This window comes from Salvelinus alpinus, chromosome 8, assembly GCF_045679555.1.
Source record: "Salvelinus alpinus chromosome 8, SLU_Salpinus.1, whole genome shotgun sequence".
Lineage (NCBI taxonomy): Eukaryota > Metazoa > Chordata > Actinopteri > Salmoniformes > Salmonidae > Salvelinus > Salvelinus alpinus.
Genome location: NC_092093.1, coordinates 15,865,841 through 15,889,428, shown reverse-complemented (window position 1 = coordinate 15,889,428; position 23,588 = coordinate 15,865,841). Strand labels below are relative to the sequence as shown.

At 42.8% G+C, this 23,588-nt stretch overlaps 2 protein-coding genes across 2 annotated transcripts in view; one reads left to right on the top strand and one right to left on the bottom strand.

Annotated features, from left to right (window-relative positions):
* Window positions 1-1,434: 1,434 nt before the first annotated feature.
* Window positions 1,435-3,166, top strand: LOC139582631 (SAYSvFN domain-containing protein 1-like). Its single transcript, XM_071412795.1, has 2 exons — window positions 1,435-1,932; window positions 2,056-3,166. The coding sequence occupies exons 1-2, from the start codon at window positions 1,792-1,794 to the stop codon at window positions 2,368-2,370; spliced, it is 456 nt and encodes a 151-aa protein (XP_071268896.1). The 5' UTR covers window positions 1,435-1,791; the 3' UTR covers window positions 2,371-3,166.
* Window positions 2,819-23,588, bottom strand: part of LOC139582632 (dynein axonemal heavy chain 8-like) — a 53,132-nt gene continuing 32,362 nt past the window's right edge. The window contains exons 55-88 of the mRNA XM_071412796.1: window positions 21,640-21,832; window positions 21,289-21,411; window positions 21,005-21,135; window positions 18,184-18,337; window positions 15,784-15,948; window positions 14,784-15,010; window positions 14,499-14,617; window positions 14,257-14,360; window positions 13,945-14,121; window positions 13,553-13,720; window positions 12,119-12,334; window positions 11,252-11,389; window positions 10,998-11,125; window positions 10,634-10,805; window positions 10,238-10,393; window positions 9,857-10,012; window positions 9,504-9,686; window positions 9,256-9,361; window positions 8,823-9,075; window positions 7,271-7,461; window positions 7,036-7,157; window positions 6,809-6,927; window positions 6,449-6,651; window positions 6,289-6,362; window positions 6,036-6,188; window positions 5,702-5,857; window positions 5,485-5,601; window positions 5,300-5,401; window positions 5,023-5,183; window positions 4,756-4,912; window positions 4,343-4,495; window positions 3,963-4,152; window positions 3,637-3,758; window positions 2,819-3,545 (exon numbers count right to left, since the gene is read on the bottom strand). Of these exons, the coding sequence (XP_071268897.1) occupies window positions 3,258-3,545; window positions 3,637-3,758; window positions 3,963-4,152; window positions 4,343-4,495; window positions 4,756-4,912; window positions 5,023-5,183; window positions 5,300-5,401; window positions 5,485-5,601; window positions 5,702-5,857; window positions 6,036-6,188; window positions 6,289-6,362; window positions 6,449-6,651; window positions 6,809-6,927; window positions 7,036-7,157; window positions 7,271-7,461; window positions 8,823-9,075; window positions 9,256-9,361; window positions 9,504-9,686; window positions 9,857-10,012; window positions 10,238-10,393; window positions 10,634-10,805; window positions 10,998-11,125; window positions 11,252-11,389; window positions 12,119-12,334; window positions 13,553-13,720; window positions 13,945-14,121; window positions 14,257-14,360; window positions 14,499-14,617; window positions 14,784-15,010; window positions 15,784-15,948; window positions 18,184-18,337; window positions 21,005-21,135; window positions 21,289-21,411; window positions 21,640-21,832 (5,377 nt within the window). The 3' untranslated portion in view covers window positions 2,819-3,257. The remainder of the gene's footprint in view (window positions 3,546-3,636; window positions 3,759-3,962; window positions 4,153-4,342; window positions 4,496-4,755; window positions 4,913-5,022; window positions 5,184-5,299; window positions 5,402-5,484; window positions 5,602-5,701; window positions 5,858-6,035; window positions 6,189-6,288; window positions 6,363-6,448; window positions 6,652-6,808; window positions 6,928-7,035; window positions 7,158-7,270; window positions 7,462-8,822; window positions 9,076-9,255; window positions 9,362-9,503; window positions 9,687-9,856; window positions 10,013-10,237; window positions 10,394-10,633; window positions 10,806-10,997; window positions 11,126-11,251; window positions 11,390-12,118; window positions 12,335-13,552; window positions 13,721-13,944; window positions 14,122-14,256; window positions 14,361-14,498; window positions 14,618-14,783; window positions 15,011-15,783; window positions 15,949-18,183; window positions 18,338-21,004; window positions 21,136-21,288; window positions 21,412-21,639; window positions 21,833-23,588) is intronic.

The following is a 23,588-nucleotide window of genomic DNA, read 5'->3' as shown; positions in this document are numbered from 1 at the left end:
AGATCTGTGCCTCAACACAATCCTGTCTCGGAGCGCTACAGACAATTCCTTTGACCTTATGGCTTGGTTTTTGCTCGGACATGCACTGTCAACTGTGGGACCTTTATATAGACAGGTGTGTGCCTTTCCAAATCATGTCCAATCAACTGAATTTACCACAGGTGGACTCAAGGATGATCAATGGAAACAGGATGCACCTGAGCTCAATTTTGAGTCTCACAGCAAAGGGTCTGAATACTTATGTTAATAAGGTATTTGTTTATTTTTAATACATTTGCAAAAATTTCTAAAAACCTGTTTTCGCTTTGTCATTATGGGGTATTGTGTGTAGATTGATGAGGAAAAAATGCCATTTAGTCCATTTTAGAATAAAGCTGTAACGTAACAAAATGTGGAAAAAGTCAAGGGGTCTGAATACTTTCCGAATGCACTGTAGATCTTGCCTAAATAACAGGAATCAGATTGTATAGTCAACTTTCCTGCCAGCTCTTGACTATGGTGAAACCATTTACCAGATTGCAGCTGCCGCTACTCTTAAACCTTTGGCTGCTGTCTACCATAACGCCCTTTTTGTTTACAAAGGGAATAATGACGTGATTCGGAATGAGACACTGATCTCAATTGGGCTACCCTGAATAAATAAAAGTAAAACGAATAATACTTTTTTTTTAAGTCGCACGCACGTTTCAGTGGTCGTCACTAGTTACCACAATCATAAACCCTGCCTATTTCTACAATTTATCTTCTTAAAATCTGATTTTAAACCACAACCATACCCTTAGACACACTTCTAACCCTATCTCTAACCTTAAACGAAGACAAAAAAAAAAACATTTTTGTTTTCATACACTTTTACTATATTGCCAATATTTACCCCCTGGCAATATACCTTTTGGGGATGTAGTCCGCCATAAAACCCTACAGAAGAAGAAAACAGTTCCAAAGAGGACCTCTACTTTCCCCCATTTACTGAGGAAAATATGACAGGGATGTATTCATTACACTGATTCCACTACTCCAAATACTCTTCGATGTGACATAAAAGCTGTTGGGATGTTGTAATTCATTTTAATTGTTCCTCCAGCTGCTAAACTACAACTTCCGTTTAAGAACAATACGGAACTCAAACAGCGTTTAGAGTACACGGTTTCTGTTGCATCAGCGTAATGAAATCACCCTAGCTCTTCATCCCTGGCTGTTGGTTTCCACTAGTTAAAATATCCTAATGGACTATATCGTAAAAATGAATAACTAAAACGAGCTTTTTGGTCTTAATTTAAGGTTAGGCATAAGGTTAGCAGTGGTTAAAGTTTGTAACTAGTGACGACCCTGAGTTATCGGTTGAGTCAAGTTTATTTCCCTGCGCTTTACGACACAACAGACGTCATTACTTACGCCCGAACCGGAACAGGAAGTAAACAACCCGGGGTTAGTTATAAATACCTTTGCCGAAGTAGAACAACATATTTTAAGATCTGTTTAACGGATTTCTCACATCACTCTTTGTGACAGTGAAACTTTGAATTCTATCAATGCATTGAAAGCACCTTATATAACATTTCCGCTTTTGATTAGATTACGTTTCACACAATCGAGGGGCAATTTGCTAGAACAAAGTGACGTCTCAAATCAGTCTAGCTAGCTAGTTCGCTAGCTATCAGTGCTTGATACCCGTCGTGCACAGTGCATACATTGTCACACAGTCTTTCATTTCTGCATGAGTATGAATCAGAAGTTGTTAGCATTAGCAAAAGCTTGCAAAGTTCAGAGCCCCATACAAGGGCTTGTGAGATGCAGCCCATAACAACACCTGGCAGTGGAAGCACTTTGAAGTCAGCCAGTTGGGAGTCAACAGCTGATAAAGACGCACAGGAGTTGACAAAACATCAGATGCCTGCTGTACCTCAGGCTACAGGGACTTTACAGTGTGGGGTAGGCTAAACACAAAAAAACGACAACTTCAGGCACTGATGTAGCGTCATGGCATAGATCGTTTATTTCAATTCCACCCCTCAATGTTCGCTAACTAACTCGTGATTCTCTTCACTTTTTTAGGATGACTGTCTGCTGGACTGCATTCTGGGTCGAAGGCTTGGTTCAAGGCAACTTGGTTTTGCAAACCGGACTTTGCTGAAGGTGTTGCTTTGGCTGGTTCTGCTTGGGCTGTTCGCTGAGCTGGCCTTCGGGTTGCCTTTCTTCCTAATCTCCCTCTTCTACTGGCTCTACCAGGGGCTGCGGAGCCCAGCTAAACGTCAACCTGGAGAACTGAGCGCTTACTCAGTATTCAACCCTGACTGTCAGCCTCTCATGGGCACCCTCACAGCAGAGCAGTTGGACTGTGAAATGGGAATACTTCAGCTAACCATGTAAAGGAATAGCTACAGATTGTAACACCAGATAATGTGATTTAAATCCCCCAAATTGGTATCCATTATACTGGGAGTTACAGGTTGGTAGTATTTGGTGTTGCACTGAATTTTCAACCAACCTTTGATGCTGCCTTCGGCCTCCATTCGTGGAAACGGGAGTCTCATAAGATGACCTTGTCTAGTTGCAGGGTGTCCGTTTGAATTTCTAAAATACTTGTATTTTTTTGCTCTATGAAGTAATCCAACAATGTGTACGCCGCCATCTTGTCTATTTCAAGTTCTCTCATTGATCAAGACCGGCGTCTGTCATGACATGCAGCACTTTGGGGTGGATCAATGAGAGAAGACTTGAAATAGACAAGATGACAACATACACATATAGTTGGATTACTTCATGGAGCAAAAAAATATTTATTTTAATAATGGTGCATTTTCTTAATTCAAAGGGACCCCACCCCCTGCAACTGGACAAGGACATTTTGAGACTCTTCCACGAATCGAGGACAAATACAGTATCGCCAAGCTAAATTGGTCTTAAATTCAGTGCTACACCAAACAGTACCTAACCTGTAACTCCCAGTATAATGGATACTACATTTTTTGGGTTAAATCACATTTTCTGGTGTTATAATATGTAGCTAGTTAAGGAACTTTTTGAAATGTGAGCGAGTTGTGATTTTTCTGTTAAAATTATCTTATGATGCTTGGATGCACCTCGACTCTTTCAATGAACGAAACACTAGTATTGGTTGTGATGTAAAACTGCTTGTTAATTCCATAAAAATGTCTACATCTCACTAGTTGGATTTTTTTATATTTTATTTGTGTTACTTGAGTGAAACCACACAGGGTTACACAAACACCCAAAAAATACTGAGAAGTTGTCCATCATTTGATGTCACAGAGCAAGGCAACACCACGTAAGATCCAGTGATCGGGTGACTGCACCGTGCGTATCACAACCCCTGTGATGTAGGTGAGGTCTGTGCGCCGAGGCTTCTTGTAGACGGGGCAGATGTAGAACTTGGGGTCCTTGGGGGCAGTGGAGTTGATGGCGAACATGTGAATCACAGGCAGGGGGCAGAACAACACCTTGGGAGTGGCTTCGATGAGACGGCAGTTCCTTCTGTCCCAGCCGGCCCCGTCCAGGTACAAACCGTAGACGTAGACCCCCTCCTGAGAGACAGAGAATGATGGATGGTAAAGAGGGAAAGCTGTATCTTGTACATGTGTTGTCAATGATAGTATTTTGCATGAGGCTACTTACAGCAGGAGAGGCAGTGATCTCCTCCTTGCTCTGCTTCAGCACATCATTATGCAGGGTGACTGTGTCCAGAGCCCAGCCCTTGTGAGCCCTGGTTACCTCCTGCCTCATGGCAGTCAGGAAACCTATAGCCATACAGAGGGCGCAAACATAAAGAGATAGGATTATAATGACATATCTAACAAATGTAATCGATCTTCAGTGATGTAATAGGATGAAGACATGACAAGCTAATTTATGCTGAACTGTATTTTGAATATTACAAGTAAATTGAACTTACCCTGCAAGTTTGATCAGTTAGCCTAATTCACGGTTTGAACGAGACTCACCCTGGGGGTTGAAGAAGCCAGTCATCCAGAAGGTCTTGGGTCTGCCTTCAAACACCCAGCTGTAGAACTGTGTGTTCCTCTCCAGCAGCTCGGTGAACCAGAAGCCCAGAGTGGACGACTCCCACGAGATCTTCTTCCACATGTTGGGGATGCGTGCATCAAACATGTTGTCCAGGGCGTCACGCAGGTTCTAGGAGGTAAAACATGAATATGACATTGAATATTTAAGCATCAAAATAACACACAATTTCATACATTGTTATTACAGATTTCTAAGCTATAAAACTCTAAATATTAATTTGAAATATAACACAATTAAAGTGTTAACATGTAATATAGTCGTAATACATTATAGTGGTCATTCTAGCCAGCTCTCTTACTTCGCTCATGATGATGGTACCGTCGATGGCGAGTTTGAGGTCGACCAGACTGGTGCGCACCACTCCGATGATCCGCTGCATGCGATCCACCTCTTGGCGTAGGAAGATGTTCATGGAGTTCAAGGCACCCATCTTCACCAGCCTGGCTTTCACCTACAGTACACATCACAATATAATTTGTTGTGTGAGCATACAGTGTATTCGCTCATTACAGCCAAGGGCTGGTTTCCCAAAAGCATCTTAAGACTAAGTCCATCATTAGAACCATATGGGGTGTTCAGTAAGTGGAAAACATTTTGAAACAGGGAGTTATTACTGTAATTTGTACAATGAGAACATAGATTTGTATTATTCGTTGCAAAACATTTTGCTACATTGTGTTCCTGTCCTTCATAAACAGAGTGAGCACTGACCTCATGGGGTACGTAGTTGGGGGGCAACTTCTCCAGCATGTCCTCTGCCAGTCTGTAGACAATGGACTCTCTGGTCTCCCCTGCTCCTCCTCCACTTTCCTTGGGCTGGATGTTGGTGATGGTGTCCAGCACCTCAGCAGACGTGTTGGTCTGATATCTGAACAAGAATCGGTATATAATATGAATGTATTCATATTGAGTATTAAGACTAACACACAGCATAGAAATGATAAGAGAGAAGCGTTGTGATGATCAACGGTGTCTTACGTAATGTCTGCGTTGGGATGCAGACCAAAGACCTGAGGTGTGTCCAGTGCAGGCAGGGTGGCGATGTACTCCATGTACTGCTCCACTGTCTTACACACAGGCACTTTGTATCCAGTGTAGAAGCAGAACGTCGGCTCAAAGATCTTGTCATTGAACCACACCTGTTGGGGAACACATGATGCTTAGAACACAAAGTCTGTGCTTCCCACACGATTACCCACATGTACAACAGATTTATCAAGACAGTTGCGTTAACTGAAAAGGAAAATGACATTACCCGAGAGAAACAGTTGAGCAGCCGCTTGTCGTAGTCATCAGTGACCCTTCCTCCATACTGCACCTCCCCTAACATGTAACGCACCGTGACCCATGAGACACCCTGGAGAAAAACGTTACGTGTAGGTCTGTGAGCACACTATAGTCACTGTAGCTTCAGATAGACCTAGACTATTTTGATAGTACCTTCTTGGGGCTGCATTCATCCAAGTGGTTCTGGACAAACTGCACACTGGCTGTGAAGTCGGCCGAGTTGAACTCATACGGGATGTTCCAACCCAGGGGCCCGAATTTACGACGTTCCTACAACAGAGTAACAGACCAGGCAAAATCAGTAAATTACATTAAATACAGTATATATCTAGAAATATGAATGCATCAAGACAGTGGGCTGAGTCTGTACCTGCACCACAGTGTGTAGGAAGGCTACGTTGTAAAGCATGGGTTTCCACATGGGCAGGTTGCAGATTTCCAGCTGATCCTGAGAGATTCCGGCAAACGTACGCTTCAAGCCAGCCCGCACCCCCTGGGGGGGATCATTGGTGAACTTGATAGAGGACTGGAAGAAAGAAAATAATCATGTCAGTAAATATTTATTCTTAGACATAAGGGTTGTGATTAGGACAATATAGCAATTCTGGATTTTGGCTAGGGGATAGGTCCGTTTCACATGGAGAATGTAATATTGTTGGGGAGATTACTGGTCTTGTCTGAGTAGGTGTATACAGGGCCTTTACCTGTAACAAGGTGATGGAGAAGCGGTCGTGGGGCTCGGTGGTGATCCACACTCTGAAGCTGTCGTGCATGGTCTCCACTGTGGTGACGGTCTCCAGCAGCTCATCCATGAACTCCAGGCCCAGATGGCAGTTCTGGAGCAGGACCCAGCCACCCTTGTGTGTACACACACAAACACTTTTAGCTATGTGAAAACATTTGTATATGCTGTATACTACATTTATTTACAAAGAGTTGAATGTCAGAAGCCCTCACTTGTGTCATTGACATCTGTAAGAGCCTTCTTGCATGGATCTCCTGACCTTGGCCCATTGATATCGCTCTGAACTCTGCAACAAATAAACACAATATCACAATGACAGTATTGTCAGTGACTTGTTAGTGATTCATTCAGGGTGATAGGCATAGGGCTAACCTAGCCGGAGTTTCTTGGCCAGAGCGTCGATCTGGTTGGTGGGATCAGAGCCCATAGAGAGGAAGCAGATGAGGGGGGTGCGGGTGTCGCTCTCCTCCCAGGTACTCTCCAGGTTCAGGATGACAGGCTCAGCGAACCTCATGCCCATCGAGTCTCCAACGTACTTCCTGGCCTGGGACAGGGTGCGGTCAGGGCACCATGATCTGTGAGGAGAGTACAACCAAACCTGGGTTCGAACCTGAATGCGCTAGCCACAACCTCAAGAGAGATCTGTTTATAACAGGCTTGTAAGAGGCCTACAAAGGACTTAGTAAAAAAAAAATAAGTGTAAAATATTGATGTTGAGAAGCAGGAGCTCACCTGATGAGCAGTAGTTTATGGAAGACATCCAAGGAGTCGTTGTATCCATCAGGAATCACACCATCCTCAGGGTTGTCCATGTCAAACCACACCTTCCAGCCCTTCTCATTACGAGACACCTATAAGATGAATAGAGAAGTAAAGTCAATGCAGTGTACTCCTCAGACAAAGCTGTGACCATTGCTAATGATAGAATTAATAAAGGGTACTGTAGTGTTCAGCCCCACCTGGTTCATGATCTCAGTGAACTGTGACAGTTTGCTGAGTTCCACCAAGTTGAGCCAGGTCAGATCCAGGATCCAACGGAACGGCTTGGAAGGACACGCCTTCAGGTCTAAAGCAGCACCCCCTATAACACACAGAGAACATTACATATGTACTACTACTAAACCATTACTTTTTTCCTACACTGCTACCTATACAGAGATCTGTTAACTAGGATCAGTAGTGAGGATCTGATACCTTTGATGAGGATCTGGAACTCGTTCTGCTTGACGTTGTTCTTCTGCAGGTCGATCTTGAGCGCCAACAGCAGGGTGAAGATGAACTTGTGGTTTTCGTAAAGCCCTCGGACAGTGTAGCGGAACACCTCGAAGGACAGGTACTCGATGATGTTAGCAATACGCTTCTGAGTGAGAGGAGACTTGTCTGACCTGCATGAGGAAAAAACAAACAATAAAAGGTTCAAATCTAGAGGTTGTTCTTTTATACATTTATAAACGCTGTTGTGTATTTAGATTTAGGCCTATGCCATTTGTCAGGCTCATCTTTTTCCGTTTGTATGGACCAGGGGTCTCTAACAGGTCGATCACAAGCTACCAGTAGCTCCCAGCCCACCTATGAGTAGCTCGGCAAACAATTCTGAAAGTACAAGCAATTTTCGAGTGTTCCGCCACAAACGGTCATAAAAAAAATAGCCCAAATATCAGACAGTAGCTGGGAGCTTGCTATCTAATCAACGCAGCATTGTCATTATCCCACCCCTGGTTAACCACTATTGGCTAAAAAGCCAAACCTAACACAATATCTGCCAATTACTTTCAGCAATACTGCCCCTGTCTGTCTGTGTGATGTGTGCGTATGTCAATCACTCCGTGTGTTGCCAGTTGATGTGATAACCGTCTTCTGGGTTGACTGAAATACTTCCCCCAAAACATTCTCAATTAAATGCTAACTGCAAAGTAGGCTTACCTGGCAGAAGTACACTGAGTATACAAAACATTAAGAACACCTGCTCTTTCCACGACATAGACTGATCATGTGAAAGTTATGATCCCTTATTGATGTCACTTGCTAAATCCACTTCAATCAGTATAGATGAAGGGGAGGAGACAAGTTAAAGAAGGATTTTACATTTTTGAGACAATTGAGACATGGATTGTGTATGTGTGTCATTTAGAGGGTGAATGGGCAAGACAAAAGATTTAAGTGCCTTTGAACTGAGTATGGTAGTAGGTGCCAGGCGCACCGGTTTGTGTCAAACCTGCATGAACAAGTGTAATTTTTGAAAGTGAAAAACAAAACAAAATCAAAAACCAGGAAAAAATTAAACTGATGACATAATTTGGGGAAAGAAAAGCAGAGTTGCTTATGAACCCTTATTTTACCAGGTATATTGGGAGAAAACATAGTGCACTGCTTTCTCTTGTACACTAAGGACCTGGGGAAGAGTTACAGGGGAGAGGAGAAGAGAAGAATGTGCCTATTTGAAAGCTAGAAGAAAAAGAGTAGCTCACGACATGTTTTATTTCTTAAAAGTACCTCTCTTGCTAGAAAAGGTTGGAGACCCCTGGTATGGACTGATATAATGTGAGTGTACACAAACTTGATCAAAAAAATTATTAAAGAGTAAACAAGTGGGTGAATTTGCTATGTGTTCTGTGTACTGAGGGATTTGATCAGGAAAATTTGGATTTTGGGATAGGTCCATTTCTAATATATTTGTATGAAGGATAAATATCTGAAAAGCAGGAATTCCTGATTAATCAGGAAAAATCCCATCCCTGGTACTGACTTGGCCATTGAGAGGTCAAAGATCTTGAGGAACTGTGCCAGGGAGGTCTGGTACATGACGTTGACCATGCTCATCTCAGTGATGAGGAAGTAGAGGATGCTGCCACGCGAGGCAGCCGGCCGGTACTCCTCTGAAGCCGTGTTGATCTTCACCTCCGTCTCGGCTGCCACGTGCAGCTTCTCGCTCACCTCGGCCGCCGTCAGCTTGGTTACCGACAGGATGCCAATCATGGACTCGTCATCCACCAGGGAACCTTGACACACACAGATGCACGCATGCACCCACACATAGACAGAAACACACAGAAAGACACATAAACACAGACAGACACCACACACACAAACATGCAGATTGAGCAGTCTGAGTATCTGAAACATTACCCAAACATCAGATGTAACACTTAATATGATTTGTTTATCCTAGGAGTCAATACCCTTGGTGGAGCTGAGCTTGTACAGCAGGTTATCCTCCAACTCCTTCATCTTCCTCTTATTGGCCGTCACATCCTCCATTAGCTTGACTCTCTCTGCCTCCAGCTCCTGTTACAGTACCATCAGAGCATCCATGTAACGTATTGCCGACAACACCAAAACCAATGCCTCTGAAGTCCTGAGGGAAAATGTTCACATAGGTTTTATAAATGGGTTATGAATGGTTTATAAAGTGTTAATGAAGGCTTACGTATTTCTCGGTGAGGATGACTCGGCCCAGCAGCTGGTTCTCCAGACCCTTCATGGTGACAGTGAAGTCTATAATGGAGGTCTTGGCGCTGACCTCGGGCGTGTACGCCGGGTTAGGCAGCTTGGTGGTGATGTAGAGCTGGAAGCCATCCATCACGTCGGTCTCCTTGTCTCCCACTTTCACCTACAACCAATGAGCACAGGTTTGAATGGGAGCTTAATTTCCCAATTAGCTTGGCATCCAAACGGATTTCGCTACATTTCATGGTGAACACAGTGTTCAGTCTGGTTTAACCAGGCTATTTCACAACACTGCTGTTCAAGTCAAACTGATCTGAGAGCTGTGGTATGTACCTTATAGGTGGAGCCGGACTTGATGAAGTTTTTCTCCAGCACGTTGTCCAGGGCGGGGTCCAGATCCTCTCGGACGTCCTCGATGAGCAGCGGTCGTCCCATCGACAGACTGTCCTCCAGGTGGGTACGGAAGTACTTGTGGTTGAGGGACGTGACCTGCAAGAGATATCATGGTCGTGTTCAGTAGGGGAAAACAAAATGGTGTGTTCCTATTGGATACATTCATGTAGTACCTCCCAGTTTCATTCTGTTTTAAAACACTTTCTACCTACTAAACATGGCTAGTCATGAGTTCTTGGGAATACATTGAACCAATACATTTAGTTTTCACACTGGTGGGTTTGTTTGTAAGAGTGTGAATGTGAGAAGTGAGTGGCTTACCTGCAGATCATTGGCTTTTTCTTTCTTTTTAATCCACGCCTTGCCCTGGGTCTGAGGGTCGATGAGGAGAGGGAACCTCGTGGCCTTGGTCACGATGATGCCGTTCTGCACTGACAAGTCGTCTCCAGGCAGTCCCTGTAGGTTCCACTCGCTTATCTGACACACAGAAAAGGAAAGGATGTTTCAGTGTGGTGCTTTGGGACATAACAAAACACATTTCGTACAACTTCTAGTTCAGTGAAATGGATACTAAGAACCACTTTGGAAATAAGTGTTTTCATTAATATTTTAATGTGTTATCCTCTGGGATTCAAATGCAAATTTTGTCGATGCCTGTTTTGTTTGCAACTCAAAAGTAAAATTCAATTCACTACTGCGTTCATGATCTTTTCTTACAGTAGGGGGGTCCACCAGCATAGAGATAATATTGAGGTTATCAGTGAAAGGGATTTTCCTCTTGCGGAGCTCTGCTTCCCAGATGTCCTTTAGGAGCATGTTGCGGAAGTTCTGGTTGAAGGGTCCACAGTACGACAGGAAGCCAGTGAGCTGGAGGACATCCCCTACGAGTCTATCCAAGAGACGATAACAGATGGTCAAGGGTCACATTGAAAAGCCTCTGATGGAAAGAACTGAGCATTGATATTGTCTGTAGTTTATTGTATTACATTGCATGAAATCTTTGTACATAGTAACAATGACTTCAGTCAAAACACTGAAAGTAAAGAAACTTGATGCTATCCCTCTCTTATCTGTAACCTGCCTGTTGATCTGTGATTTAAACTGTTTGCTCTGCTCTGTCCAGCGCACTTTCTCTCCACTAAGCCCATCAATGAGTGCTGACGCTGCCACCATTTTATTCCTGCACATCTCTGCATCGTCCAGCAAATCCTGTAAAGCATCACAAAATCAACTATTTGAACTACATTCTATTCTGCTATTCTATCTATATATTTATATTTATTTTGCAATATTCCTAATTTAAGAATACATTATTTTTTAAGGATTGGACCTCACCTGTTTCTCTTTCATAGCAGCATCAAACTTGGCCTGTACTTTGTCCAACTCGGCCTGTTTCTCATCCAGCTGAGACTGAGCACTTGCTAGCTCGGAATTGGCTATTGACAGTCTGCCCTCTTGGATAATCAAGTTAGCCTGTCCACACACGTGGAGAAAAACTACTGTTCACAATGCTTATCAAAAGGAAAAGGGGGATACCTAGTCAGTTGTACAACTGAATGAATTCAACTGAAATGTGTCTTCCACATTTAACCCAACCCCTCTGAATCAGAAAGGTGCGGGTGTCACGGCCGTGAAAAGAAGAGGACCAAGGTGCAGCGTGGTGAGCGTACATACTTTTAATAGTAGATGTCGCCAACAAAACAATAAACAATACCAAAACAAACCGTGACGCTTAAGGCTAAGTGCCATCAAACAACGTTAACTTCCCACAAAGACAGGTGGAAAAAAGAGATACCTGAGTATGGTTCTCAATCAGAGACAATGATAAACAGCTGCCTCTGATTGAGAACCACACCCGGCCAAACACAAAGAAATAGAAAACATAGAAATAAAGAATGCCCACCCTAGTCACACCCTGGCCTAACCAAAATAGAGAATAAAAGCCTCTCTATGGCCAGGGCGTGACAGCGGGGGACTGCCTTAATCGACATCCGTCATCGGTGCCCGGTGAACAGTGGGTTAAACTGCCTAGCTCAGTGGCAGAACGACAGATTTTTACCTTGTCAGCTCGGGGATTCAATCCAGCAGGTCCATTTCGGTTACTGGCCCAACACTCCAATATATCGGATCACACACACACACAAATAGTGTTCCCATGCTACTTCATGGAGGGTAGAATCATTCAGCTTATGTTCCCCGTACCTTGAGTGGCAGCACTTCCTTGTTGATGCCGAAGAAGGTGGCCATGGCGGAGGTCCAGGAGAGCAGGCCTGCCACGTTGCCGCACACTTTCTTGGCACACTCAAACGTGTAGTCCTCCATCTGGAAGTAGGGCTGCAGTAGCTCCACCATCTCCTCGTTGATGCTGTCCTTGGGGAACTGCTGCAGTGACGCCATGAAACCACTGGCGCTCATCAGCTACAAAGGCAAATTTAAAGAAAATACAGAAGGCCGGCAATTGAAGTAACACAAAGGACACAGCTCATAAGCTAAAGCACATAGAGGGGGAGGGGGGCTTTGACCAAAACCAAGACATTAGCTACAACAAACCAAACCAAAACATTAGCTACAACAAACCAAATCAAGACATTAGCTACAACAAACCAAACCAAGACATTAGCTACAACAAACCAAACCAAGAAATGAGCTACAACAAACCAAACCAAGAAATGAGCTACAACAAACCAAACCAAGAAATGAGCTACAACAAACCAAACCAAAACATTAGCTACAACAAACCAAATCAAGACATTAGCTACAACAAACCAAACCAAGACATTAGCTACAACAAACCAAACCAAGACATTAGCTACAACAAACCAAACCAAGAAATGAGCTACAACAAACCAAACCAAGAAATGAGCTACAACAAACCAAACCAATACATTAGCTACAACAAACCAAACCAATACATTAGCTACAACAAACCAAACCAATACATTAGCTACAACAAACCAAACCAATACATTAGCTACAACAAACCAAACAATGGCATTAGCTACAACAAACCAAACCAATACATTAGCTACAACAAACCAAACCAATACATTAGCTAAAACAAACCAAACCAATACATTAGCTACAACAAACCAAACCAAGAAATGAGCTACAACAAACCAAACCAAGAAATGAGCTACAACAAACCAAACCAATACATTAGCTACAACAAACCAAACCAGGGCATTAGCTACAACAAACCAAACCGAGACATTAGCTACAACAAATCAAAGCAAGACATTAGCTACAACAAACCAAACCAATACAATAGCTACTACAAACCAAACCAAGACATTAGCTACAACAAACCAAACCAAGACAGCTACAATAAACCAAACCAAGACGGCTACAACAAACCAAACCAAGACATTAGCTACAACAAACCAAACAATTAGCTACAACAAATCAAATCAATATACAGAGACGGGACTGGGAATGTAAATGTAACGTCTGAGTGATTATCTGATGGTTTGATGTGGTGTATAGTGTAAAATCTTGGTAAAAATAATATTCTTCTCCGAGGACAATATATCAAGGCCTCTTATATTCTATTTTGTTGTACTATTATAACCAGAGTCATACATAGAGAGATGTAGAGATCTATGAGTCTGGTAGAGTCTAGAATGGAGGCTTTCTGACCTTGAGTGCCTCTCCCCAGGAGGGCTTGTGGCAGGGCCTCTCTGGGTCCATGGTGATGGTGTCCAGCTTCTTCTGGAAGAGCAGCACACAGCAGTCCATGATCCTCATGATGAGGTGGGGAGGTTTGGCCAGCTTCCTCACCGTGGCTACGTCAGCCGCTTTAATGGTCTAAGGAGAATATATAACAGAGTTGAGATCATTAGGGAATGTAACAGAAAACATTTTGCAAAAGGAAAAAAGTTGCGGTAGTACCATCCCTATTTCAGTCCTTTTTCTTCTGTTTTGTTACCTACTGAACATGACCCGAAATGACAAGAAACAATTTCAAATGGCCCAAAATATATATATTTTTTGTTTTTCAAATGGATCTTTTCATGTACAGTAAGACTCACATTCAGAGCGGCCTCTGCCTCCTCTAAAGCCGGTTTAGCTGCTTTCAGCTTGACCTCTGCAAAGGCTTTCTCCTTCTCAATGCCTTCCACAATCTTCAGGGCTCTGTCCTTTACAATCTGGACCTCAGCCTTTACGATGGTGGCTGCTTCAGCACTTACTGTCACCTCTGCCAGCACCTGTACAGACAAGACAACAAATCAGCAGGCAAACTTTACATGCATGTATTCTGTGAATGGATGTGAAAGGGTGATTCCTACATAGAAATATAATGAAATTCTATTTTTATGGTTTCTATTTTATTTCCCATTTACCTTGTCTGCTTTGATGGAGGCCAGAGCCAGCTCTTTCTCCTTAACAACCAGGTCTTTGGACAGCTGAGCCACAGACTCGCTAGCCTCCAACAGTTTGGTCAGACCTGCAATACAAAGCATTTACACAACACTGCAATCTGACAAGAAATCCCAACATTTATTTTCTTTACAATATAATAAGCAGTTAGTTCGAAGTTCATCATTATGCCTTAGCTAGTAGCCACTCAATTGGATTTCCATACCAACATTCATGCGCTCAGCCAGTGTGTTGATAAAGTTGTAATTTTCACTGTATACCGTCTTGTATCCATTGATGAAAGACAGGTAGGATTTAGGGGTCACATGAGTTCTTCTTCGGAACCTGGGGTGGAAAAATTAAAACACACACGTCGGTTATTCCGGCAGGCTTTGGGTATAAGAAATGGATGCCATTTATCTGGCATGTACATTCTTGTCATTTATAAATATAAATGTGGATTTAAGACTAGATTTGCATTTGAGTTCCCAACTTCAGTCAACTACAATACCTGTCAAAGTAGCTCTCGCAGGTGACGGACACTTTATCATGGTATATGCCCATGGTCTGTACCACCGCGGCTTTGACCTCGGGGGAGCACACCATGTGGAAGTCAGAGAGGAAGTACTGGGACACGGCCACTAAAGCTTCGCTGGGCCAGGGAGTGAACCAGTCCATAGTACAGCCTGAGATCAGACCTGGGAACTTCAGGGAGCGCGAACGGAACTTCTCACCAACCTGTCAGGGGAAATAAAGGGATGGATGGATGAATACGAACAAATGTAATTTCACTCTGCCCTCAACGGCTGATGCCAGCAAACCTCTCTATGGAACTACTGTCACGTTCCTGACCTGTTTTCTGTTAGTTTTTGTATGTGTTAGTTGGTCAGGACGTGAGTTTGGGTGGGCAGTCTATGTTTTCTGTTTCTATGTTGGTTAATGGGTACCTAATATGGTTCTCAATTAGAGGCAGGTGGTTTTCATCTCCTCTGATTGAGAATCATATTAAGGTAGGTGTTGTCACATTGTTTGTCGTGGGTGGTTGTCTCCTGTGTCTGTGTTTGTTTGCACCATACGGGACTGTTTCCTTCGTTCATCGTTTTATGTAGTCATTTTTCCTGTTCGTGCGTTCTTCGTGTTATATGTAAGTTCGTATGTTCAGGTTTGTCTACATTCGTTTTGTTGTTTTGTAAGTATTCAAGTGAAGTTCGTGTTTTTCGTCTACACTTAAATAAATTCATTATGTCTAAATACAACGCTGCAGTTTGGTTCAATCCCTGCTCCTCCTCTTCGGATGAAGAGGAGGAGGAACGCCGTTACAGAACCACCCACCAATCCAGAACCAAGCAGCGTGAGTTCGAGCAGTGGACATGGGAGGACGTGTTAAATGGAAAAGGTTGTAACGGAACGCCGTTACAACTACTCTGGAATACTACATAACAAACTCCTGAATTCTTGAGAGACAATCATGGAGGTGGTGTTTTTATGTTTCCGGTATTACTAAATCATACCGGAGAGAAGCAAAGAACCACGTGCAGGTTCTTCCTGGCTCGGGAGATAAAGTAGTCGTACAGGTTGTCGAAGGTGGGCGGGACGCGAGGCAACTCTTTCTTCATTACACCAATGAGGTTCTGAGTGATCTCGTCTAGCTCGTCACGAGCAAACAGGTTGGACACCTGCACACAACAAGCATAATAATTAAGAATGACAAATTGGAAATTTTCTTTTACTAGAGTAGCGTTAGAATAATGATAGATAACATTAGAGTAACTTGATTACAGGGGAAAATAATAAAGGAAAATATATTTCAAAAATATATGTATATATACAGTACCAGTCAAACGTTTGGACACCTACTCATTCCAAGGGTTTTCTCTTCTTTTTTTTACTATTTTCTACATTGTAGAATAATGGTGAAGACATCAACACAATGAAATAAGTGTTAAACAAATCAAAATGTATTTTAGATTCTTCAAAGTAGCCACCCTTTGCCTTGATAACAGCTTTGAACACTCTTGGCATTCTCTCAACCAGCTTCATGTGGAATGCTTTTCCAACAGTCTTGAAGGAGTTCCCACATATGCTGAGCACTTGTTGGCTGCTTTTCCTTCACTCTGCGGTCCAACTCATTCCAAACCATCTCAATTTGGTTGAGGTCGGGTGATTGTCGAGGCCAGGTCATCTAATGAAGCACTCCATCACTCTGCTTCTTGGTCAAATAGCCCTTACGCAGCCTGAAGGTGTGTTGGGTCATTGTCCTGTTGAAAAACAAATTATAGTCCCACTAAGCGCAAACCAGATGGGATGGAATATCGCTGCAGAATGCTGTGGTAGCCATGCCTGTTAAGTTTGCCTTGAATTCTAAATAATTCACTGACAGTGTCACCAGCAAAGCACCCCCACACCATCACACCACCTCCTCCATGCTTCATGGTAGGAACCACACATGCGGAGATCATCCGTTCACCTACTCTGCGTCTCACAAAGTCACAGTGGTTGGAACCAAAAGTCTCAAATTTGGACTCATCAGACCAAAGGACAGATTTCCACCGGTTTACAGTCCATTGCTTGTGTTTCTTGGCCCAAGCAAGTCTCTTCTTCTTATTGGTGTCCTTTAGTAGTGGTTTATTTGCAGCAATTCGGCCATGAACGCCTGATTCATGCAGTCTCCTCTGAACAGTTGATGTTGAGATGTGTCTGTTACTTGAGCTCTGTAAAGCATTTATTTGGGCTGCAATTTCTGAGGCTAGTAACTCTAATGAACTTATCCTCTGCAGCAGAGGTAACTCTGGGTCTTCCTTTCCTGTGGCGATCCTCATGAGAGCCAGTTTCATCATAGCGCTTGATGGTTTCTGCGACTGCACTTGAAGAAACTTTAAACGTTTTTGACATTTTCCGGATTGACTGACCTTCATGTCTTTTCTCTCTTTTCTCTTTTCTCTCACATTAACAAGACACACCTGTTAATTGAAATTCATTGCTTGTGCTTCTACACCTGCATTGCTTGCTGTTTGGGGTTTTAGGCTGGGTTTCTGTACAGCACTTTGTGACATCAGCTGATGTAAGAAGGGCTTTATAAATACATTTGATTGATTCCAGGTGACTACCTCATGAAGCTGGTTGAGAGAATGCCAAGAGTGTGCAAAGCTGTCATCAAGGCAAAGGGTGGCTACTTTGAAGAATCTCAAATATAAAATATAGTTTGATTTGTTTAACACTTTTTTGGTTACTACATGATTCTTTCAAAGTTCTTGAAATTTTCCAGATTGACTGACCTTCATGTCTTAAAGTAATGATTGACTGTTGTTTCTCGTTGCTTATTTGAGCTGTTCTTGCCATTATATGGACTTGGTCTTTTACCAAATAAGGCTATCTTCTGTATACCACCCCTACCTTGTCACAACACAACTGATTGGCTCAAACACATTAAGAAGGAAAGAAATTCCACAAATGAACTTTTAACAAGGCACACCGGTTAATTTAAATGCATTTCAGGTGACTACTGTACCTTATGAAGTTGGTTGAGAGAATGCCAAGAGTGTGCAAAGCTGTCATCAAGGCAAAGGGTGGCTACTTTGAAGAATCTCAAATATAAAATATATTTTGATTTGTTTAACACTTTTTTGGATACTACATGATTCCATATGTGTTATTTCATAGTGTTGATGTCTTTACTATTATTCTACAATGTAGAAAATATAAAAATAAAGAACAACCCTGGAATGAGTAGGTGTGTCCAAACTTTTGACTGGTATTGTATTATTACTGTATATATTTACCCAAAAATATATGGGGGATTGGGATTGGAAATGATGCAGACAATTACATTGATGGAAGCTACAATCTATCTGCATTATTAAAGCTGATCTACCCCCTAAGAAATTGCAAAAAAATAAAAATAAATTGATCACCTCCCCAGATGAGAGCACGTTATTGAGGTACTCCAGGAAGGCCTCATCCTTGATCTCGTTGTCTGTGAAGATAAAGGTGATGCCTTTGCCGTCTGCCCCGGCTGTTCTGTAAAGGACCTTCAGGTCGTCCATCAGGTTGCTGATGTTGTACGTCCTAGTAGGAAACAGGGGCATTAGGGACCAATTCTCAGCTGGACTCCCATTATCTCCTTAGTATATGGAGCATCAATTAATTACTATTATACTTCAGACAGGAATATAAATACATGTTCAATACCATACAGCCGGTTTTGAGACTGACTTGCCTAATTTAAATGCCTGTGCAACCAGAGGGAAAATAACTCTGGAGCACCTATACTCCACACATAGAGATGCATACAAAGCTCTCCCTCGCCCTCCATTTTGAAAATCTGACCATACTTCTATCCTCCTGTTACCTGCTTACAAGCAAAAATTAAAGCAGGAAGCACCAGTGACTAGATCAATAAAAAAGTGGTCAGATGAAGCAGATGCTAAACCTCAGGACTGTTTTGCTAGCACAGACTGGAAGATGTTCTGGGATTCCTCCAATGGCATTGAAGAGTACACCACATCTGTCATTGGCTTCATCAATAAGTGCATCGATGACGTCGTCCCCACAGTGACCATACGTACATACCCCAACCAGAAACCATGGATTACAGGCAGCATCCGCACTGAGCTAAAGGCTAGAGCTGCCGCTTTCAAAGAGCGGGACTCTAACCCGGAAGCTTATAAGAAATCCCGCTATGCTCTCCGACGAACCATCAAACAGGCAAAGCGTCAATACAGGACTAAGATTGAGTCGTACTACATCGGCTCTGACGGTCGTCGGATGTGGCAGGGCCTGCAAACCATTACAGACTACAAAGGGAAGCACAGCCGAGAGCTGCCCAGTGACACGAGCCTACTGGACGAGCTAAACTACTTCTATGCTCGGTTCGAGGCAAATAACACTGAAACATACATGAGAGCACCAGCTGTACCGGAAGACTGTGTGATCACGCTCTCCGCAGCCGATGTGAGTAAGACCATTAGACAGGTCAACATTCACAAGGCCGCATGGTGTCTTCACTGACATTTTCAACATTCACAAGGCCGCATGGTGTCTTCACTGACATTTTCAACCTCTCCCTGTCTGAGTCTGCAATACCAACATGTTTCAAGCAGACCACCATAGTGCCTGTGCAAAAGAACACGAAGGTAACCTGCCTAAATTACTACCGACCCGTAGCACTCACGTCTGTAGCCATGAAGTGCTTTGAAAGGCTGGTCATGGCTCACATCAACACCATCATCCCAGAAACCCTAGACCCACTCCAATTTGCATACCGCCCCAACAGATCCACAGATGATACAGTCTCTATTGCACTCCACACTGCCCTTTCCCACCTGGACAAAATGAACACCTATGTGAGAATGCTATTCATTGACTACTGCTCAGCATTACACCATTGTGCCCTCAAAGCTCATCAATAAGCTAAGGACCCTGGGACTAAAGACCTCCCTCTGCAACTGGATCCTGGACTTCCTGACAGGCTGCCCCCAGCTGGTAAGGGTAGGTAACAACACATCCGCCACGCTGATCCCCAACACAGGGGCCCCTCAGGGGTGTGTGCTCAGCCTCCTCCTGTACTCCCTGTTCACTCATGACTGCAGTGCCAGGCACGACTCCAACACCATCATTAAATTTGGCGATGACACAACAGTGGTAGCCCTGATCACCAACAACAACGAGACAGCCTATAGGGAGGTCAGGGACCTGGCCATGTGGTGCCAGGACAACAACCTCTCCCTCAACGTGATCAAGACAAAGGAGATGATTGTGGACTACAGGAAAAAGAGGACCGAGCACGCCCCCCTTCTCATCGTCAGGGTTGCAGTGGAGCAGGTTGAGAGCTTCAAGTTCCTTGGTGTCCACATCACCAACAAACTAACATGGTCCAAGCACACCATGACAGTCGTGAATCGGGCACGACAAAACCTATTCCCCCTCAGGAGACTGAAAAGATTTGGCATGGGTCCTCAGATCCTCAAAAGGTTCTACAGCTGCACCATCGAGAGCATCCTGACTGGTTGCATCACTGCCTGGTATGGCAACTACTCGGCCTCCGACCGCAAGGCACTACAGAGGGTAGTGCGAATGGCCTAGTACATCACTGGGGCCAAGCTTCCTGCCATCCATGTTGTCATCTATGCATAGTCACTTTAATTAACTCTACCTACATGTACCTACTACCTCAACTAACCGGTGCCCCTGCACATTGACTCTGTAACCAGCACCACCCTGTATATATATATATTTTTTACTGCTCCTCTTTAATTACTTGTTGCTTTTATCTCTTATTCTTATCCATATTTTTTTAAACTGCACTGTCGGTTAGGGGCTCGTAAGTAAGCATTTCACTGTAAGGTCTACCTACACCTGTTGTATTCGGGCACATGTGACTAATAACATTTGATTTGATTTGCATAACACTAATTGCTGCCCTTACTATGCTACTTTCATATTTTCCAAATCCTTTGCTCACATAGAATTAGGAATTAGAATAAAATGTATTTCACAAAAAATCCTGCATAAGTAAAAACAGGAAAGGCATCACCTATGCCTCTAATGTCATTCATTCCAATTAGACTGGTTTGGATTTCCTTTACCACAATGAAGGCAATTATAATTTTATTCTGGAACTTTGAGGTTTTATGACATTGCCCCTTTAGTAATATAATAGGATCTCTATGATCCATCGTGACCTACTTTACCTAACTGTTATTGACAATCAACCACATAACCCCTCGTACTTACCTGGTCAGGGTGATCTGGAATATACTGTATCCGGCTATAAAGGAAGCCAGTCGGGTGAGACTCTGTTTTCCTGATCCTCCCACTCCCACTAGCAAAGCGTTGCCGCAGTCTGTCCGGATGATACGTGAGATCTGTGGGGGGACCACAGGATAGATAAAGATTCTCACCTTATCTAAAGATGTTGTTACAAAACCTTATTTTAATTAAACAAATGTTCGAAAAACAGATGACAGAGTAATATTGAGTGATTATGAATAACATGGCAGTCAGGATGTTAGTTTAACCTTGATTAGATGAGTCATGGCATCTGTAAAGAACACAAGGTCCAGACTGGCCCCTCTAACATTCTCATTGTACTGGCTCTGATAGATAATCAGCTTCTCACACAGGAACTCAAAACTGGGCACCTAATGATGAAACATTACTTTGGTTAGATACACATTTTGCAAATGGATGAAATCTAAACCTTCAGGGATTGCTTCCCGAAACACAGATTATGCCTAGTACTGGACTGGAAAGCATGCAGGAAATACTGTATATTTTCAGTCCAGGATTTGACTTAATCTGTGTCCAGGAAACCAGCCCTTATGTCTAGTTTGAACAACATAAGACTACAATGTGCCATGGCTCTTTACCAGTTCGTAAACTTTGGGGGCGTCCAAACAGACGTCATCTGCCTCATCTCCCGTGGGCTCGAGAGCCTCTCTCAGAAAGTCCACAAAGTAGGGGTCAGGGTGGAGGTCAGGGATCAGGCTGGGGTCCACGTGATCCTGGATCACCCTGGATATGGCCTTCTCAAACCACACCTTGTCCTCAAAGCAGACAAACCTGCAGCACAGGGACACAATGACCACCATTGGTTTCATTCTCATGGACTGTCAGTCATCCATCTATGAATTTGAGAATGGTTACGTCCAGGGGTGTAGTGCTTTCGTCCGCCAATTCTCACAAAAGTGCTTGTTTACTAAAGTTAGATCTCAAATTAGTATTCTACATAACAGAACCAAATATAATAGCAGAGTATAATGTTACAGTTAGACCAAAACACCACCTAATTTCTTATGAGATTTTTGGATGATTAGCTGAATGGTAAAGAAATGTTTATCATTCGGCCAAACTCAACAGCTCACCAATAAACACATATATAAAAACAATATCTAAAGAAATCCACTCACACTCACTCCTAGAGTATATTATAAAGTATAAGCAGATCCTGTGCAAGTCAATGGAGAGTGAGGCCTGTTCGCCACTGACTTGCACAGGGCTCTACAGCGCAACCATTTCACTCGCATATGCACCTAAACATTTTGCTGTGCAACCTGGAATTTTTATTTAGAATCACCTTGAAAAATGAAAGACTCTATCTTTATTACCTCAAATATTTTTTTAATTTTGCTCCTTGTAAAAAAGATCAGTGTGCAGCTCTGTTGCATTGGATTTGCTTATACTGTATAATATGCTCTAGTAGTTACTGTTCTTATATATATATATATATATATATATATATATATATATATTGGTCCAGACAATGACTAAGATTTTTGAACATGTTTAAGATCTGAGAAAGAGAGAAAATGCTGTAAAATGACTCACTCTCGAGTCTCATTGAATTTGTTTAAACTGCATATACGCTAGGGGTGTGTGTGTGAGAAAGAGAGAGTGTGTGTGGATTTCTTTAGATACTGTTTTTATATACAGAGCCGTGAAAAAGTATTTTCCCCCTTTCTGATTTTCTTTATTTGTGCATATTTTTGAAACTGAATGTTATCAAATGTTCAACTAAAATCTAATATTAGATAAAGTGACCAAATAACACAAAAATGTGATACTTATTTCATTTATTTATTATATAACGGGTGGGTCTAATGCGGAACATTTAGAACAGACGACTGGGTTGGGTCCATAGATTTAAAACAAAAAGACTTAACGATTGGGTCACGTCTCTGGCAACTGAACCGATAGAACGAACGACCAGCCGGCTTGGGTAGCAACCCCAGATTTGTGTTGGGACTATATCTCGTGGAAGGATGAAATAGTATGAATAAATTAATCAAAAATAGCGTTTTTAATGCGTTTTATTTGAATATTGTTGGTAACCCGGTTTCAACACCCATGCCAATATATCCTCCAAACATCGGCTTCTCTGGAATTATCACTTAAATAAACAAAGTTATGCAACACCCAATCCCCCTGTGTGAAAAAGTATTTGCCCCCTTACACTCAATAACTGATTGTGCCACCTTTAGCTGCAATGGCTGCAACCAAACCCTTCCTGAGGTTGTTGATCAGTCACTAACATCACTGTGGAGGAATTTTGGACCACTCTTATCAATGCGGAGCCGCTTTAACTTAGCACATTAGTGGGTTTTCGAGCATGAACTGCAACATTTCAATCGGGTTTAGGTCTGGACTTTGACTAGGCCAATAAAAAACGTTAAATGTGTTGCTTTTCAGACATTCTGATCTTGACTTGCTTGACTTTATGGATGAGATGGGTCCCGTTATGTCGGGCGAAAACCAAACACTGCATTCCGCAGTAAGATCCTCATACCAACGGTCAAGCATGGTGGTGGTAATGTGATGG